Source organism: Passer domesticus, chromosome 4 (assembly GCF_036417665.1).
Source record: "Passer domesticus isolate bPasDom1 chromosome 4, bPasDom1.hap1, whole genome shotgun sequence".
NCBI classification, from domain to species: Eukaryota; Metazoa; Chordata; class Aves; order Passeriformes; family Passeridae; genus Passer; species Passer domesticus.
In genome coordinates, this window is record NC_087477.1 from 35,846,711 (window position 1) to 35,867,054 (window position 20,344).

General features: G+C 40.2%; 1 protein-coding gene and 1 long non-coding RNA gene across 3 annotated transcripts; one reads left to right on the top strand and one right to left on the bottom strand.

The window, feature by feature from the left end:
* Window positions 1–1,140: 1,140 nt before the first annotated feature.
* Window positions 1,141–11,039, bottom strand: LOC135298920 (uncharacterized). Of its 2 annotated transcripts, none has more exons than XR_010360974.1 (5): window positions 10,894–11,039; window positions 10,075–10,767; window positions 8,949–9,111; window positions 1,584–5,730; window positions 1,141–1,268 (listed from the first exon to the last, which is right to left on the bottom strand). It is a non-coding gene; the product is annotated as an uncharacterized LOC135298920 (long non-coding RNA). The 2 variants fall into 2 exon arrangements; XR_010360973.1 differs by having other exon boundaries at window positions 10,075–10,199; window positions 10,613–11,039.
* A 275-nt stretch (window positions 11,040–11,314) lies between these two features.
* On the top strand, window positions 11,315–18,680 carry CISD2 (CDGSH iron sulfur domain 2). Its single transcript, XM_064417108.1, has 3 exons — window positions 11,315–11,472; window positions 17,119–17,330; window positions 18,321–18,680. The coding sequence occupies exons 1-3, from the start codon at window positions 11,370–11,372 to the stop codon at window positions 18,408–18,410; spliced, it is 405 nt and encodes a 134-aa protein (XP_064273178.1). The 5' UTR covers window positions 11,315–11,369; the 3' UTR covers window positions 18,411–18,680.
* The last annotated feature ends 1,664 nt before the right edge of the window (window positions 18,681–20,344 follow it).

The following is a 20,344-nucleotide window of genomic DNA, read 5'->3' on the forward strand; positions in this document are numbered from 1 at the left end:
TGTGTAATTTGCCCTGCTAATTTAAGACAACTGGAATTGTTAATCTGGTAAATCAAGTTTTGTTATGTATTAAATTCAATGTGTCTATTAGCATTTGACCCCAAAGAAAATTTAAAATTTATTGGATAGCTCTTGTTTCTAGCCATTGCTCAGAAACAGATTTGCAAATTTTAATTTAGTACACTTGTTTAGGCAAACACTTCATTGCACTGTGCTGGTCATTTTTAAAAAACAAATCTGCCCACATTTAAACATTTAAATACTGACCTTTGAGAAAAATAATAAAAAATTATGGCTTGTGTAGGAATGAAAAACAAGACATGCAGTCACAGTTCTGTGACCAGTTCTGCAAGTCACACCACACAGTTCTGCTTGAAGAACATTATACATTCCATTCTCACCTCCTTTTCCTCAAATTGTGATGTAAAAATCACGTATTTTCTCCTCAGTATTTGGAAATAAATAAAACCAAATAATTTTTTTTTTACTGCACTAGGAATGTTTGGGCAAGCAAGGCCTCAAAATCTGAATATGTTGATGTTCCCATGCAGAGTTTTTCAGCTTTACCACACACAGCATGTGTATTCTTTTGCATAGATTCCTCATATGGTAATATAGAATGCAAGAGGTGCAGATGATGGTTAGTGAATAAGGGTGTTGCAACTTATTGTGGAACTATTTGTGTTTGCTTCATTTTAATTTGATTTTTGAAGCTAATCCTCTGAAGTGGCTGTAGAGAGATATTACTATGTCTAATCCTCCACAGCAGTGGAGTCAGGTTAGACTTTTAGAGGTTTATTATGCAAAATAGCTCAGTAGATGTGGCCTGCTAATAAATAGTTTGCACACAAATACTGAGAGCAAACCAGCTCTCTTGAACCCTGTCTTTAAATTTTGTTTTTTCAAGTATGGTGTTCCAGAGCCCTGTGTGGCCAAGTGATGACAGCTTCCAAGGGCTGGATTCAGCAGTCCATTTCAGCTGCTTCCTGGTGGTCCAACAGAGGAATGAATGGTCCAGCCATGAATGGAGGGTGCCCTGTGTGGCTGTTACAGCACTGCCCCTTGGGGACTTGAGGGAAAAGCAGCCCACCTTTCAGTTTAAAGGTTAACATAGGTTACTTGTACAGCAGTGCTGGTTTTCACTTCTGCTTGCCCGAGACCAGCCAGTTTTATATTTGGAGCATGCTATATTACCTGCCTTCAAAACAGGTGGAGCAACCAAGCATCCTGGACATCAAGCAGCATTCCATACAGGATGCTTCATGTATCTGAGAGGAAAGGGGGAAACAAGATGCAAATGTTTTCCAAAAATATTTTCTGTTTTAGGAGAGAAAAAAAAAAAACTTAAACAAAAGCAAGATATCCATCTAATCCATCCAATAAATCACTTTTGGTTTGAAACACTTCAGCTCGTGCTACTGGAAAACAAAGCGCTAAGATGAACAACAACAACAGCTTCTCCCTGTTTGCATGTATTACCAGGCCTCAATTTTCTCTTCAGCATCCTGTCCAACTTGTTTTTCCTTTAATTACTGTAAATCAAGCTTGCAGCCAAATCCTTCTTTAATCTGAGCAAAACTCACCTTATTGAGGACCCTTTTGATTCAGTGGATACCACAAAGAATAAGATCGCAGGAGAAATCTGATAAAATAAGATTGTTCCATTGGCCCTTTTATTTTTTTTTAACAGGACAACAACAAAAAAAAAAAAGGGTGAATTTGCCAAGCACCATTCCAGGACAGTGGAAAAAAACAGGTTTGGGGATGCCATTGAGTTCTACTTGATCTGTTTCAAATTCCAAAGTCAGCAGGCCTTTCTGTGTAGCTGGGGGCTTCTCCCCTTCCGTGAAGATGACTAGGTCACAGTTACAGCCTTGTCAGTGCATGCTTCGTTCCCTGGCTGTTGCATCTGTGACCATTATGTCTCCTTCTGTTAGGAAGAAGCGGTAGGCAACCCCCTTTCACATCTGGAGTGAAGCCCAAGGTCAGTGTGTTAGGCAGCAGTTAGTTTTTAAGAAATACCAGATAAAAGGTAACTTTCTTGATATTTCAGCTTGGCCAGCTCTTCATCTCCCATTGTTTCTTCAACAGATTCTCTGACATTTTCACTGAAACAATTCCCAAGCTAATCCATATTTCCTTTGAATTAGAAGTGCTTTTCGTCTCATGGAGCAAAATGCTGAGTCCTGCCATCAATCCAAGTTGTTGCAGCTTTGTGTAGGGAGTTGGAAAACCTAGTATTTAAGTCTACATACGACTCCCAGTGAAAACCTGGAGTGCTTTGTTGAATAATGATATGCTAAGTTTTCATGGTTTGCACAGTCATGTGGGGTTCACAAGAGCATAGAACACTTCAGTAACTCACAACAAGATAAATAGACTGAAGTCCCCCACAAACTCTTCTGCTCTTCAGGATTTTGTATAAAAATTTTTCTCTTCTCTTGAAATCCTTCCAGAAAATAAGAGCTATTTTACAAGAATAAACATATGACAACATAAAATTTATGTTTTTTTCACAGACCTAAGCAAAAGAATCTCTGAAAATCATTACAGGTTATTTATTAGTATGCATACAGAGTATCCCTCTTTTTTTTCCCCAGCAAAACTACCATTTGATCTAGATGAAAAATATATCCCTGTCAAGTCACCAGCAGTTTTTGTCAACAAGAATGTTCATTTTCTGTGCTGATTCAGCTCTATGGATATTGAAGCATGAAAGTCAGATGAGCATGTGCGTGGTGTAATTATGATGCCAAATTTGAAAACTGAAATTTTTTGTTGTCGTGCAATTACTAACTACCTCTGTTTCCTTCTTTTGTGTGAATTCTTTACATGCCTCAGTAAACATAGATAATATAAACATACATGGCAAAATAGGAGGGGTGTGAAGGGCTAAGCAATTATCCACTGTTGCTAAAATAAGGTAACACAGGCTGAATTCAGCAGGCAAAACCACCTCTCTGGAGCAACTCAGGAATTTTATCAGTTTCAGGAGGCCAGGGTACATCGGTTGGAGACCTTGTCAAAAAGGTGTTTAATGGTGACCTACTTTACCCTATCCCTTTGGAGGTGGTTGCTTTTCCTTGTTATACCTGTTTTTTGTCCCCTCAAGCTGCCTTCAGACTGCAAGCTGTCTGTATGGGTTGCACTGTTACTGAAAATGACCAAGCTCTTAACAGCAGTTTTCAGCAGTAGGTAATTTGACCTATTGTGTTTACTAAAGGAGACATCAAAGGATTCTCTGGAGCGCTTTCAAGATATATCTATTTTTATTACTTTGATGTAATTGATTACTAGCCAGATTTGGACCATCCTCATTCGGTTGCCACTCCAGTGCTTGTTCCAGGATGCAAATGTACTAAGCAAACCACAACCTTTGAGGAGTGTTTGGGTTTAAGAAAGGATTTGAGCAGTGTACCTAATAGGCTTTAAAAGTTGCTAGTTCAGATAAAATGCTTAAAGGTAATTGCTCAAACAGGCCAGTTAAGGTGTTTCACAGGCTCCCCAGTAGGGGCACGGCTGCTCAGGGGTCACAGCAGGCTGTGTTGGTTGAAGTGCAGGCTCCCATTCACCTGCCCAGCTACATGCAAAGTACAATTTTCACTGTTTGACTAGAGGTACAGGGAATGAGTTAGCCTGAGCTAATCAGGACACTGATGGTGTACTTCATACACTGAAGTGGAAACTGCCTTTTATCTCAATAGGTTTCTCTGCAGAGATCAGCCAGTGTTTCCAGAAGACCTGGGGCAGAGAACCTTGCTGAACTAGAAGCCCTAGTACCATTGATGTCACAAATGGCCTGCAGCAAACTTCTTCTCCTGACCGTGCCTCCTTCTTCAGTGGCCATCCTGCTAGTGAATTGTTCACATATTTGTAGCTAAATAAACACCACACTTCAGCAGAGGCAGCAGGTTGACTTGCTGTCACTTTTCATTTAGAGGGTTTTTTTTTTCTTGAACGTTCTTTCTCTCTCTTTTTTCCCCGCCCCATTGTGTTTTATACAGAAAAATGCTGTGTTTCTCTGGGGAAATTATTACAGTGTCTTGTAGAGTGCTGTGTTTTAATTGTTTGATGGTGTATTGACTTAATTTGATTATTTAAGAAAATAAGAAAGTCCACAGAAATACTTCAGGTTTTTTTGTTTGGTTGTTTTTTGTTTGGTTTTGTTTGTCTTTGAACTGTCAGGAGTATATGCTGTTTATTTAGACAAGGGATTTAACTAGCCAACTATTATTGGAATGAGGAGTCATTTTACTTTCTTTCTGTGCTTTTGAGCAATCTCATCTTTAAAGGTTTGCCTGATCTTTTCTTTGGTATGTTCCAGTTAACCACAAGGTATCCAAGAGCTTACTTAGACCTCAAATACCCAGGTAATTACAACCAAATATATCTCTTAGAAGGATGGCATATTATTCTGTTTTGCTGTCTTATTGTAATTTGGCAAAAAGTTTTGCTTACTCTAAGTCACCAATAGTAAAATTAGCCAGTTATTTCATCATTATGGTTAGGAGGATGGACCAGGGCAGTATTTCTGAGAAGGTGAGTTGTGGCAGACATGGTAGTAATGAAATATGGCCAGGTATTGGCAAGCCGCTGAAAATTTTGCAAATCATAAAGCAAAGGCTACCTGGCTTCTGTACTCCTGCTGACTTCTATTCTTCAAGGTCAAGCACGCTTTTCAGTTTTTCAAGAAATACTACATGGATTTGTAACTTTTCCAAGCAATAAATGTGAATGTTTTTATAAAGACAATGAGGACTTCAAATGTTTTGGTTTGTTTTGCTTTGGAAAATGGGATATCATCTTGTAAAAAAAAATACCCCCTGCAAAATACTCTCTTAAGGAGTTGGTAGTGGAATCCAAGATACTAATTTTCTCAGTCATAGCAATTTAAATTCAAAATAACAGCAGAAAAGATAATTTCCTTCCTGACTACTTGGTGGCTTATCTTAAATGATTTTATGATCTCCATTTAGCTCCCATATAAGAAAAGAACTGCTACAGTAGAAATGGAGGACTCAGGTACTTGGAGACTAAATGATACCCTTACCCATTCATCATTCAGGATATTTGACAGTATCAAATCCTGTTGGACAGGCAATTTGAGGGACTATGTGCATCAGTGGTTTCTACTATACTTGTTTCCTGAATAATCAAAACATTTCTGTCCATGAAACTGTCAAAGTAACTCACACAAAAGTGAAAAATAAAACCTAAACAAAATTAATTTAATTCCTCTTGGGAAAACATTTTAAAACATTCTTAGTGTTTTAATAAATTAACTATAGACACTATCACAACATAAGCTTTCAATAAAAGAAGCTTTCTGTTCTAATATAAAGGGATCTTTTCCCAGTCTCCAAAAGCACTCTCCTAGCATGTTGTTCAACATGAATGCCTCTCAATTATCATGTACTTTTCACAGCCATTAGGATTACATTTCCTTTAAAGTAAGTTCTGTAAATTTGGGGGTGATATGTTTATATCCTACATTTTGTGTTAGTTACTTTTTTCCCCCTTTGAATCAGCAGAGAAAACATATAATTTTAAAAAAAATATTTACAGACCATATAGCTCTCTGCACTGGGCTGGAGTACATAATTTATATAAATTTCTGGCAATATCTTTTAAAGTAAATGAAGTAACTTAAAGATCTAGGGAATAGCCAACTGTGTAGATCTAGAAGTGCACTGTGCTATAACTGAATTTCGTCCAGAAGATGGGGAATGTCTGGAAAAAAATAGAAAAGAAAAAGCATTAGTAAGATAGGCATAAGTGAGGCTGTATTAATCTTATTTACCAGCTGTAATACTATTCCATGTCATTGCCATGGAATCAAGATAGCCACTTTTTCCTGGCTTTCATCTCCATCTGTTGAACATACACTTGTCTATACTAAGAGGCATGGTGTTTGGGGGCTGAGGTTTTTCTTTTGCTCCTCTTTACTCTTGTGAGATGACAGAGAATGAGTATGGGTTACTGTCAGTGCCAGACCTGGCTAACCTTGAAAAGGGGAAATCTCCTCAGTGCTGTTGTTGCACAGCTCTCTGAGAAGGGATGACAAACTGCCCTTTCACTGCAGTGTCACTGGGCACTGTGACACAGGTAGAACCCAAGAGCAGAGTGCAGCCCTACAGCAGGGATCACCTACTCTGTCCTCAGCAGGGAAGCTGGTAGTTCTTGTGTGCTATAATTAGCCAGTGCCAAAGAATGCACATTGCGTCACAGGAATTAGTTTTGTGGCATTCCCACCTTTGCCTTCCAAAATGAAGGAAATATCTTTCAGTGACAGCTGTTATGCCAAGGGAGTAAAGTACTAAGGGAAAAAAGATATCCTCAGATATCTGGTCAAGAATAGACAGTCTTCACTCATCAATGCAGTTTAAAAAGGAAAGGTGAGTGGTCTGTTGCTGAGAATATACTGACATACATATATATATATATATATATATATATATATATATATATATATATCTTCTTGTCCCCAGAATTCCCATTATGAGCACAGCTTGTAGAGTTTTGATAGTGGTTTTACTTCACATCTGTTCATTTAACAGTGTGCACTTTCCAGATTTTTCAGCTTTGTCCTCTGTAGGTCCTTTAGTGAAGGGGAGAATGTATCTGTTTTCCATCACTGCAGCTTCCTCCCAGGGAACAATCAGGGATTTTGCAGTCTGGTTTATTGCAACAAACCAGGCAGAACTTGCTACAAATCAATAACATATCTGGTCTCTTATGAACATATTAGTGAATCCTAAAGATACTTGTTCTGATTTGAGTAAAACTTGTGAAATAGCAGCTGCCTGGAAGCCAATGAAGTTCCAAATCTATGCAAGTTTGTATGTGACCAGCAATCAGATAATTCTGGATCCTCACAAGCAGTACGTACTGGATCAGCTACTAGTGCAGATGGAAAAACTGGGTGATTTGTTTAATGGGTCACAATTTAAAACTCATTGCAATATCAAATTTACTGTGTACTTTCTTGTGCATTGTTAGTGTTACTTGACTGATGATTTTTACAACAGTTTCATGTCCATGTCATACAACTCGTTGCTTTTTGTCCTTTAAATAAATGCAATTTCAACTCAGGGTAAAAGAGTGGATATTCTTAGTTTCATCTTGTGCTATTTCTGCAGCTGTTAGAGTAGCTGTGGAAACCACTACCAGTGACAACCACTTCATTAAAAGACAGCTCCAGCTCGGAAAAACCCATACAATGTAAGCAGAAAGTAACTGAACTTTGGCTGGGGCTATCTGGGAAGTTAGCACTGAAGACACTTCTTTTTTCTTGAGCTGGGGATTTATTCAACTTTGTTTTACACCAAACTCATGGGTAACATTTCCCACTCCCCAGCAGTAGCAATCAGAGAAAGGAATTAAAGTGTTAAACCCATGGCTGAGGGATCAAAGCATGGCATTTTTCTTGAATAAATAAAAACAGCATCTACTGTTCTGTTCTCTCATGTACAAAGTTGCCATGTTGAAACCTGATGCAATTCTTAGAAATCTTGCAATTTTTCTTTACATTCTTGTTTGCTATATTCATTCTCTTCAAAATTAATTCCCTACAATCTCCAACAATAAATACCATTCTAAGCTGCAGGGATTTTTAAAATTCAACAATAATACATGCTGTTAGTGGGACACTGCTGTTACCTAGGCAATTATGATAGCACCTCCTTTCAAAACATAGTGGTTACATTGTAAAATTCTTGGACATTATCTAGATTAGAAAGTAATGCCATGCTCATTTAGTAGTAATTGTATAACATGAACACTATGCTATCACATGATTACCCCACTGATTTTCTTATAAATGTTTTCTTTCCTTATTTTTCTCTCAAACACTTTGCCCACCATGGACAGGTACCTATTTTCAATAAACACCAGCAGAAGCCACTTAAGGTGCCAGGTCTCAGAGTCAAGTGAAAGCACAACACTCTCAGCTTTCTTCTCTGGGCAACTAAACCTCTGGATGTAAAAATATGAAATAAAAACCTAACCTGTGTGCAGTGCAACTGCAACTTGCTTACAATGTTATTATGCATAAAATACAGGAAGGTAACTGCATCTACGTGGTCTTATATCCAATTTTAAGCCAGTCTGCTTAGTTTTTCATATTCAGTTATTTAATAGCTGGATGTTGACAGTGCTGCATAACTAGCTGATGGAGATATTGCATGAAGTGAATCCCAGTTCCTACAGCTCTTTTGGGGTGTAATGATTTTGCTTGCTTTTGGGGAAGTGGAAGAGAGAGAGATCTTTGCATACCGCAGGAACAGCAGCTAATCGCACCCCATTGTGAAATGATTCAAACACAAAGGGAGAGATCTGGCTTCTTCCTAGACAGGAGACTTGTGTTTGCTGATCACAGAAGCCAGCCCGTTTAGCTGGCAGTAGTACTTTAGCCTGCTGCAGACATTATTCCAGGTGGTCAGTTTGGAAAATGGCAATACCAATTCCAAGAAAGTGGTTGAAACAACACCAGACATCCTCTTGATAGAAAAGCTCATTACAATGAAAGAGTACTGAGCAAATTACTGTGCTACTTAGACTTGTTTTACTGATGCAAGAACTGTGTCTGCTGCCTCAGAACATTTTATCTTTTATCCTTACTGTTGTGTACTTGGTAAAATAATATAAATATATGTAAGTTATAAATGTTCTTCTCCTTTGTAAACCTCTAGACAGACTAGTAAATATTATCTCATTTTACAGCTGAATTAAGTGCAGAGGGAAACAGAGCAATTTTCAAAGGGTAGCATAAGGAGGAACACAAACAGATTCCTTTCATCTATCCTCAGTCTGTTGGACCAGGACCAACCAGCTTGTGGATGCTGAAGGCAGCTCTTATTTCTGCTGTGAGCAGGATCAGTGCAGCTATGTTGTAGTGACAAGAACAAATTCTGCCAAACATCATCTGCAAACTTTTCTACCATTCTTACCAAAGCATGGGCTGGTTCTCATTTGGGCAAAGCTTGGGGAATTCCATGTCAAAGACCTATGATAGCCCTGTGGATGGAGATCTCTTCATGTGGGCTCTGTGCTCCATTTTATCTGTAATGTTCTTGCTAGATGAAAAATCCCAGTGGTAGAGAAAACCTAGTGCTGAAAGCAATATTCATCTTACCACACAGGTGACCTAGGTTCTGTTCAAGTATGTATGTTTGAGCTTTTTCTGCAGCTCTTTTATTACAGCATCTTCTACATATCCTCCCAAGACCAGAGTTTCAGTGGCCAGATTTAGCATGAAACACACAAGCAGAGGCAATCTCTACTTTTTAACAGCTCACAGACTGAAACTAAACATACAAGAACTAATTGTTGCATATTACTCTCCCCACAAAAAAGTGAGAAAATTTTCCAGACACCAAACAGTATTGATATTTGAGTTGAAAACTACGCTGATAAAAGCCTGAAGAAGCAATCTGCCTCTGGAATAAGAATGTCCACAGAGGGTGTTAAACATGTGTAACAGAGGGAAGATGTCACACCTGCCTGCTAAACCTCCTGATGTTGACTAAGTTCTGAACCCACGATGTTGTCTCTAAAGATGGATTACTGTGTAAAACCCTGTTCTTTCCTGCAGGACTGAGCAAGCCTGAAGTTTACATTTCCCACCTTAAAGCAATCAGGAAGTCTGCAGCCAAATTGCAGGGTGAACTTGCATCTCCTGTGCTCCGGTTCAAACTGGGTTTCTAAAGACCACTTTTCACTTCTGCTTTGGTTAAGGACCTCATTCAGGTTTCATTTTCTTTATAGACTTGCTATAACCTGTGACTTTCAGACTTTGATAAACCAAACCCATCTGTGACTCATGTCAGCTGATCCCTACACAACAGGAGGGGCACAGGGAGAGCAATTCCTCCCTGCAACATGTGCAGATGGACTTGCACTGTGCTGAGTGCAGCACTGATCAAAGGCAGCACAGCAGGGCTCAGGAGCTTCCCCACAATGTGCTACCAGCATCCAGAGAAGCTGGAAGAGCAGAAGAATCTGGGGAGGAGGAGGGTAGGACAGAGGTTCTTCAACCCAGTGTGAAGTTGCTTGATTTAGGGCTAGAGTATTTACCTTATGTATTCTTCCCTCAGAAAGTCACACAAAGGAGGTCACATCACGACATCTGATGTATAATTTTTACAGGAACAACCAAGTGTTTTACTCTTTCATTATCTTGTCTAATAGCTGGCATCTGCCTAGACAAGAAAGAATCATCTTAGGACATCAGACACAGTCACTACATGAATAAATTTAGGTGAGGTAGGGAACTTAGATACTCTGAGATCACAGGAATATTCCCACTAGCTAAAGATGATGATTCATCAGCAAATGTTAATGTAGGGCCACAGGTAGAAAAGTACTAGGCCAGAAGCACAAATAAATAGGATTTATCCTAAACTTAGCTTCCCATATTTCCCAGCAGGAAAAGTACACAGTGGATTTGGGTAGATATGGTGAGATTTCAGGGAGGAGAGAGAACTGTGCTTCAGTCAGGATCATGTAAGGTAGGAGATAGGTCTTGTAGGATTGTGCTCCTTTGGCTTTCCTGCTCATGCTCTGTGCTGTATGCTACTAGCACTTGATAGATTCACTTAAGATAGCAAAGCACCTTGAACCAAACGGTGTTGTCATGACCAAGGGACTAACATTAGAATCTCCAGGTATGGATGGATTGTCTAAACTGACCCGGAACGGCTACATGCTTCCCACTTTTTCATCTACCTATACAGGGAGGATTGTCTGTGCCGAAAAATGTCCAGTCTCCTAGGCATAACAATAAAATAAAGTGAAAACAAACAAACGAACAAATGTGATAGGTCTTATTCTGTGCAAATTATTGCCAAACACGAGGCGGATGGGCCTCTCCCTGTTACTTTAAACCTATCCCACCTCATTCACATGAAGAAAATCTTTCAGTCTTTCTACTTCAATATTTACAAGCCCATCAACATGGAATACAACTTGAATGCAGCAAGGTGATGACAGGTAATTACATAAAACCTGTAAAGCATATATTATTAAATAGAGTCCCTCATGTTCCCAGCTTTCCCTTCCCTTCCCTTCCCTTCCCTTCCCTTCCCTTCCCTTCCCTTCCCTTCCCTTCCCTTCCCTTCCCTTCCCTTCCCTTCCCTTCCCTTCCCTTCCCTTCCCTTCCCTTCCCTTCCCTTCCCTTCCCTTCCCTTCCCTTCCCTTCCCCGCCCGTGCGCCCCCTGGCGGCCGGAGCGCTCCCGCCCCCCCGCGCCGGCGGCAGCGCCCCCTGGCGGCGCCGGCGGGGAGCGCGGCCCGGGCGGCGCGTGCGCGGCCCCACCCCGCGGCGCGTGCGCATCGCGGGCCGGCGCGCGAGGGGACGGCGGGAGCGGCCGGCAATGGTGCTGGAGACTTTGGCCCGCATCGTCAAGGTCCAGCTGCCCGCGTACCTCAAGCGCCTGCCGCTGCCCGAGAGCGTCGGCGGCTTCCTCCGCCTCACAGGTAGGCGGGGGGAGCGGGACCCCCTTCCCGCCCCGGCGGCGCGGTCGGTCCTGCCCGGGACGCGGCTCTGAGCCCTCGCTCCAGGCATCGCTCGCTGTCTGCCGGGCGCGTCCGGAACGGGGAGCCCCGAGCCCTGAACTGCCGCAGCAGGAGGATGGCCCGACAGGAGCTGTGGGGGCCCTGTGGGGCGGGGGAGCTGTCGGGATGAAGGGCAGGGACAGAGTAAAACGTTCGCGTTGAAATTCCTCTGGGAACCAAGGCCGGTGAGCCGGAGGCCGTGCGCCGACAGGGATTGGGATTCAGCCGGAGGCCTAAAGCACGGCCTCTTCGTCTTCCTCACGGGTCAAAGGCAGCATCTGTACCGAGTTAATCCAAAAAAATCTCTTTCTGGGAACCTGCCACATACATAAATTTCGGGTGGTTTTTAAATTTAGTCGGTTTTGTAAGCATGTTCTGCGTGAGGGGGTAGAAGCCCCGGTTCATTGATTGTGGCCCTGTGGCAGAGTGACCAGGACAGGAGTGGCTGCGGCTGCCCGCTGTGGTGCCGCAGCCGCACCGGCTCTGGGGCCGGTGACAGCACTGGTTCGGTCGCCACAAGGAAGGAACGCTCTCCACAGAAAGTAGAAGTAGAAAAAGTTATCAAAGTGCAGAATCAACCGTGTATCTTGCAGCACTAACACCACGACTGTAATAGTGTTGGAAAATGGTTAAATTTAGAACAGGCACAGTTTATTTAAAGCTGCCTTTAAGCGCTTCTTTTATTCCCAGGATGTTTATGCTGCCTGTGAACTGCAAGTCTCATTATCTTCCTCAGAAACAAGCAAATCTGTTTTAAATTAACTGTTCTTCCACAAGTACTGCCTCATATGAAAAAGCTGTGAAAAAGCTGTTTAAAGCTACAAAGTTGGGAGGTAGTGGAGAATAAAACAAACTACAGAACAATGCAACTTCTCCTGTTTCTAGTATTTGGCAGTTTACTACTGAAGCCAATTGCCCTTGTAACCACAGCTTGACTTAAAATTTCTTAAGCTTAGTAATATTTTAGTATCTTACTGCTTCACTTGTCTAACCATGTCTTTCTGTAACAGGATTTTATTTGTGCAGTTTTCTGTACTCATAATGCATAGTAGTGATATGATTTATTCTGAAAACCTCTGGAAGGTTTGGTCTGTAGACCAAAATCAGGGCTTGGGGTTTTTACCTAGTGTGATCAGCGTGGGAGAGCTCTTTGGTTGTCACATTGTTTACCCCATTGACTTCAAGGTACTTCCTCGAATTTGGAGAGAGGACAAGAAGCAAATAACTGATTCCTGAAGTGTAGACCAAACATGTGAAATGTCAGTCCCAAAATTACTAAACTAAAAGTAAAAAAATACTTTTACTGAAAGTAAAAGAAGGAGCTGAGTCAGAAACTGCTTTTGAGAACTGGTAGGATTTAATGAGCATACCTGAAAAATCCACTGCTACTAGTTCTTAGTGATTTTTTGTATGGACTCTAAAATAGGAGACAAAGGTATATTTAAAAACACATACAGAGAGAACATTTTTATATTTTCAAATTTTTTTTCAATACTAGGCTAGACTAGTATCTGCTGCCATGCTTATACATCTTCCTCCTAGGGTGAATATGAATGAAAATGGAGGGAAAAAAGCAAAACTTTACAGATGCTTCAAGTTATGGCATAGGGTAAATGCAACAGAGCGAGAGTTTTGAGAAGGATTTTGTAGGACACTGCATCCTAGGCACCTACATTAAAAAATTGCCATCTCAGGGTGTAAAGGTTATTCAAAGTCATTGAAATGTCATTGCTCGTTGAAGAGTTGTGTGCTTACTTGCACACAGAGCTGCTGTCAGTCTTAAGTTTCAAAATGATTCTTGAGCAAGTGCTGCCTCTTCTGTGTTGCTCTGGTCTTTGTCCTGTCCTAAAGTTTCAGTCCTCTAAGAGCAGGGGATTCCCAGTCCTGGGGTTATTTTGCAGTGAATTATCATTAGGAAAGACTATCAGAAAATAGAGGAAATTAATGTTCCCTTTTGTGCTTGCTACCATTACAAATTACAAAGTATATTCTTTGGTAAATGGCAGACTTTGCTCCTTTTTGCAAAGTGAGAAGCAGCATTGGTCTAATAACATTTAAAGTGCATTAATATTTGCCCTTTGGTGGCATCTATTGAACTTAATGAGGGACCAGCACTATGAAACACTGGGCAACATAGACCTTGTTTGCAAGTGCAGGCCAGAATCCAGATTTGGAACAGTGCAGTCTTTTAACTCTTTCATTGCTTCTAAACTCTCATTAGCTTGTAGGCAGATGCAATTTCAGTTCCTGTAGTGCATCAGTGGTAGAAACAACAGAACAAAAGTATATAGAGTATTTTGTTTTTTTATAGCATGTTGTATAGTGTGCTGGTTAAGGATCTGGACATGTGTTGTCTGGTGTGACCTTACAAAACCAGAATGAAAAACTGCTTGTTTGAAGAGAAACACTGTTAACATCCAGTGCACACCTCCTGAAGTAAAAGCAGTGAGGGAGGAAGGAAAGAATGTTTGACCTTGGGTTTGAAAGTGGATATCTAAATTATCACGCTGTGCTGCTCAGAAGCTTCTTTCAGTGTCTTGTCATTGCTTCTTCAGTCTTCCCAAGTTCAGTGAAATGAGCAGTGTTGTCTCATGCCAGCATTGCTTTTTGTCCTGGAGGGTGTCATTAAAATGGCATAGACATTCACCTCAAAAGAGCAAACAACAAAACCAGGATAGATCTGCTTATTACTTCTGAGAGAATGTAATTAGCAAGTACTTTGAATTTGCATGAAGGATGTAATCAGTTTAGAGAATTTACAAGCACAGTTCCAATATTCCTTTTGCCTGGTAGTTAATACTTGTTTAAATTTTGATTTGCAGTTGCGCTGTTACTGCAAGAAGCTGCTTTTGGGTCTGCATAGGGTTATTTCCACAAAAAGTAGCTGAAACATAAGTCAAAGGTACCAAAGGAGTAGTTGATGGAAAACAATCACCTGTTTTGATTTAATTCTCAGTGGCTGGTCTGTACCTTTGTTCATAGTGTATGTGTTTCTTTTGGTTTTGGATGTGTTACTGTTGGACTCAAAATTAAGACCACCTCTCCTTGAAAATATCCATTGCCTCAGCTTCTTGGAATTCTCTGGTTTCTGATATTTTCCAGGATTTATCTTTGGGATTAGTCTCTATCTAACACAAGTCTGAAGACTGACCTGTTCCATACACTACTCTTCATTTCTGTCTCCAAAATCTGCCTCTCCCCATGCAGCAGAACTGATAAAGAATCTCCAGAATCAGTGTAATGGCTGAATTCTGAATTGTCAGCAGTGAAAATAAAGTCTTGTGAATTGCCCTACATCTGCTCCTGAAAGGTATGCATGGCTTCAAAACCAGAGCAGTCCAGTCTACACTTGTAGGAAGGCATTGCATTAGTTTAAAGATCTCTGACAGTGTCTTGTATCTCATGCCTTAGAACATGATCACATTGATTTTTCAGTTTAAACACAGGAGCTTCAGGCAGTCTTTTGGCAATAACAGGCCAGTTTGTGATTAGTGTACACATGAATGTAACTGGGGGCTTTCCAGAGATTCCCAGATTAGAAGTAAGCATAGAATTTACTGGCTAGTGAGGACAAAACTATTTATCAGCAGTTATCTTGGTACAAATATTAAATAATAACCATCCTAAATAACAGCCTTGTACATCCTATTCATGTTTATTTCTAATTTCCTTTCTCAGAGGTTACAGCTATCATGTTCCTCTTTCACTTGTGTGAACCCAACTGGCTGTGAGCCATCCATAGACATGACCACTGTTCTGATTTTGATGCTGTATCAGAGTGTGAGACGTGTCCTTTTTGTGTGTCAATCTTAGCCCAGTTCTATTCACCACACACTTGACAGATGCCCTTGTCCTGGGGTGCCTCTTGGAATGTCTTTTCTGTCTTGGAGTTCAGAGGAGTAGCTTTGTAGAGATCCACATTTTTGCCAACAGTCAGATTAAATACAAAGTTTGGAAGTTTTTTTCAGTGAACAAATATTTTTCCTCTCTTGAAATACTTTCCAAGTCAGTCCTTCAGGTATGGTCAGAAAGTGTATTTGGATTCCTGATGGCATTGATGGAGTGTTCTGGAAAAGTAATGCTAGAAAAGGCAAACAGGCAGTGCTGTCCAGGAAACACAGGATTCTGTATAGCTGAAAAAATTTAAGTATCTCAGTGTCAATTATTATTTAGAACTTGCAGCTTGTTGGAGGAACCAAGGAAAGAGCTCCAGAGATTAATGCATTGCAGTGAATCTTAGTGAATGTGGTGAATTGTGATTTGTGGGGACTGCTGCAGGTGCAGCTAGGGAGTGACTGCTGAGACTTCTTGCAGTGCCTTTAGCATTTATGCAGCTGTGATGCATTGCCAGATAAATGCACTAAATGTGGCTGTCACATCTAAGGCAACAAAGAACAAAAAATTAATCCCACAAATTATTTTCATGACATGGTCTGATTCCAGAAAATTCAAATCCTTAAGAAAAATCCACTGGATTCTACTGCAGAAGTATTAGCATAAACTTGTGTTTTACTAGTACAAATAAAATCAAGCTATACAGAATAATGTGTTTTCTCAGGGATACATGCAACCCACCTGGCAGCCTTAGCCTGCTCTCTTCCATTTTCTTTCTTGTATATCTTAATTTCAAAAAACAAATTGTAGAACAAAATATTGCTATGTTCTAATCACAAATAATTTAGAAGAGCAAGTAGATTAGTGTCTTGTCTTATAAAGTGCTTGTGCAGCTATTTGTGTTCCAGCTTCTTATATTTTTTTCTTTCTCTTCTAGTGTTTAGATTTAACATATTCTCCAGAAATTTAGAAAAATGCTTTCTACCTTTAGTGCACCATGGTTTTAAATTGCACTGGAGTACTGTCACCACATGTTTTGCTGGAAAAGTGGATCCACCTTATATATTTTATATATAAATATAAAGAAAATATATATAAAGAAAATAGAAATATAATATATACATAAATGCCCATTATTGATGCATTTCTTAAGAAGTCCACTAGGTCTTCTCTTACCAGTATGCCTAGAAGATTAATAATGATGTAGCAGGGCAGCCAGATCTGCAGTGGATACTTTTTTTTTACCTGTACTTGAAAGAAGTTCCTTTCCTTGCTAAAAAGCAATTTTCTGTGACTTGACCTACTGATCTTGGGTTTCATTCCTTCTCTGTGTTGCAGAAACTGGTTGCAGATCCCTGAGCAAACACAGGTCTGAAAAATAAAACCAAAGAGACTGGTGAAGGTTTTGCCAGTACTTCAGGGTTGCCCATTTCAATAAATCTTCTGTATGTTTTATGTTCTTCCATTGAATCATCTTCTAGAGTGATAAAATTCAATTTCAGATTAAATTCTAGAAGTCAAATTTTTACTTTGCCAGGAGTAAATCCTAGGGACTTAATCTGTGTCTTCTTTTTTATTCCTTGAGACTCACCAGTGGAATCTGGTTTGCCCTGAGGGCCCTGCTGACTGAGCAGCCCCGTTTCATGCCCTCAGCCTAAGCCATGTGAAAGCAGCTGATGCTGCACCGTGCTGGAGAGGTGCCAAAAGCCAGCCTAAATCCCCTCTTATCTCTAGTTTCAGAATGGCTGCGGTTGCTGCCTTTCCTGGGCGTGCTGGCCTTGCTCGGGTACCTCGCTGTGCGCCCCTTCCTCCCCAAGAAGAAACAGCAGAAGGATAGCTTGATTAACCTCAAGATCCAGAAGGAAAATCCCAAAGTAGTGAATGAGATCAACATTGAAGATCTGTGCCTCACTAAAGCTTACTGCAGGTGTTGGCGTTCGAAGACGGTAAGGCACTGTGCTGCTGCAGGATTAGAGATTGAAACTTGGCTATTTTTATCAGTGCTTTGGTGGTGGGTTGCCCTGTGTTGAGCTGTTGCCTTTGTCTGGAATTAGAACATGTTCCTGAACTTTGTGGAATGGCACAAACCCGTCTACATGAAGAAAGCAACTGCAGAAACTTGAAACACAGTAGTGTTTCTCTAGAAATGTTTAGAGAGGGACCACATGTGAGTGAGAATAAAACCAAGCAAACCTGTTTTACTATTTGGAAATACATTGCAACTAATTAAGAGATAACTACTCTTATTTTGCTTAGAAATTTGTTCATACTGGAATGAAATAAGGCTGGGCCTGTGTTGGTGATTCCCATCTGGTCCAGAGCAGTGAGATAACTGGTTGGGATATTCCATATCCCCCAAATCAACTAGATGTAAATGAGTGTATTTCATCTTGTCTCAATTTTCATTTCCTGATTCAATTTTCAGTGTCCTGACCATAGTCTGGTTTTGTTTTCCCTGGACCAAATGCTTTCCTTTTTTAATAAAAACAGAAAAGTCTGCCCTGAACTGAAGAAGCTTACTCAGCTATTCTCACTTTGGACTAATCACTTCAGCCAAGTATTTCAGCTTCTCTTAAAAAAGTACTTTCTGGTTGCAAATGACTAAATCTATTAAGAGCACTCTTAATAGTTGCACGGTAAATCCATTTGTAGCTGTGATGGCTGTTTTGTTTGCTGTTCTTTGATGGAAAACGCTTTGTCCCTGACTTTGTGGCTAGGAACAGCTATTTTAGGATCTCACAAACTTAGTTACCCATTAACTGTGTTTGTTGTCCTGTGTCTGATAGGAGACAGGGAGTTTGATGTTGAACCAGGACATCACAGGAGGAACTAGGAACATTATCAGAGCACTCGGGGTGTAGGAAGAAATACAGAGATCACTATGCAACTGCTGTACAGAATTGTGCTAATTCCTTGTGTTTGTTTTTTTTTTTCAGTTCCCTGTCTGTGATGGCTCCCACAACAAGCACAATGAATTAACAGGAGATAATGTAGGTCCACTAATACTCAAGAAGAAAGAAGTATAGCAGATGCTTAATCTAGGTCGTAACTGATAAAAAATCTTTTATACTGTTGTAGTTGCAAGGAACAGCATTTTGTTATGTGATTGGTATGATTTAGTTTGATGATTGCTGTAGATTTATTTTTGGAATAAATTACATTTAGACAGTGATGAATTTGTCACTGTTTTGGTACCCTATTCTGAGAAGAATTTTGCCTGCTATGTAAAACTGTAAAGTACCTATCTCTGTAAATAAGTCGTTTATTTCAATAATAAATTGACTTTCTACAACTAAGCCTTTTTTGTATAAACATACAATTATAAAACTGTCACTCTTTCCAGTGCATTTTTCTGTTGAGTTTGTTCTCAAGACAAGTCATATTTTACTTTGCTTTTCAGCAACTTTCTCCTTTGTGAATGTATTTGCAGGCAGCAGATCAGTGTTAAGTCATGCAATCTGAAGGTCTGGCCTGTGTGGTGCCTAAGTGGGCAGTTTGTCGGTCTTAAACAAAGCAGCCCAGCTCAGACAAACCCCACACTGCTGGAAAGCTTCACACAGCATCCCAGGTGGAATGCTGGCAGTTCCAGGCCATATGTAAATCAAACTATTGAGGTCACGACCACCATTACCCTTGTATTTTGGGCCCTGTGTTGATGGTAAGGAAACACAAATTTGCCTCCTGCTAGTTCCCTTGCACCACAGCCACTACTTTTTTAATGGGAATTTTCAAGGGATGAATGGGTTAAGAGACAGAACTGAGGATGCAGAGCTGAGCTGTTCTCTTGGCTTGTTACCCATTCAGAATTATTATTTAGGCAAGTCAGAACATTGCTGTGCTGAGGCTTAAGTTCAGATGCAGATAATTACTACTTGCCTAACTGCTAGATTTCTAATTAATTATTCTGAAGTGCTTAATTCTCCCATGAAATAGTGTATCCATCATTTTAAAAATAAAAATTTGATCTGTGCTACAGTTTTAGACAAAGGTACCATGACAGATCTCACCCATTCCTTAACAGCATTTCATTTGATCCATTGTTAGGTTGGAAGCCCCAGAGCTGTTGCCAAAGCTGATCACCACAGTGCTGAAACAGAAAGCGAGTCAGAAAGCTGCTCTCACACATGAGGGCTCTTGCAGCAGCAGCAGAGTTAAGGTAGATCATTCCTCCTCCATTTGTGAGTTGTAGTTCAAGGTTCCAAAACCTCTTGCCTTGCAGCAAAAGTGGCAGATTAGGATGTGACTGTGTGTTAAATGCCTGCTTTTACAAAGTGTGTAACAGAACCATGGTATAATGTTTATTGTTTAAATGCTTCATGGCGGTCTTACCTCAATACATTTATAGTTTGCTCATCCATTAGGATATAAACATTTTTAACAAAGAAAAATATTAAAGGTAAGTGTCTTACACTGTTTTCACTTACAGATGTATATAGAATACCAATTGCCAGTTCTTGGGTTTGGTGAAGAAATTACTGTGAAATGTAAAGCTCTATCTTTGACTTTTTTTTTCAGGGTTTAAAAACCACAGTCTACTGTAGCAGACTTGTTAGACACAGGCCTGTATGTGCTTCCAGCTTTTATCAGGATACTTCTGTGTTCAAACAGTTTGGTTTCCTCTGAAATCACTACCAAACCTGTTAAATTAAGAGAAACCTTATTAAAGTGAGTAATACAGCAAAGTAGTTTTGTTTCTCAAAAAAAATACTCCTTGAAGAGAAGAACAGTGTAAGGTTTAACCTCTTCATTCCATCTTTAACACAGCTTAAGTAATTATTCCTACTTGCTCTTAGATGAGATAGTTTAACAGCAATATACAAACATGGCTATAGGATAAACAGGGACAGTTTCTTTGGTTTTTTGTGCTTATGTCTCTAAGGGCATGGAACAAATTTGTAGTGTTGCAAGAGCATGTCAGAGTTCTTTTGTCTGACTTGGAACAACTACTAGACAGAGTAAA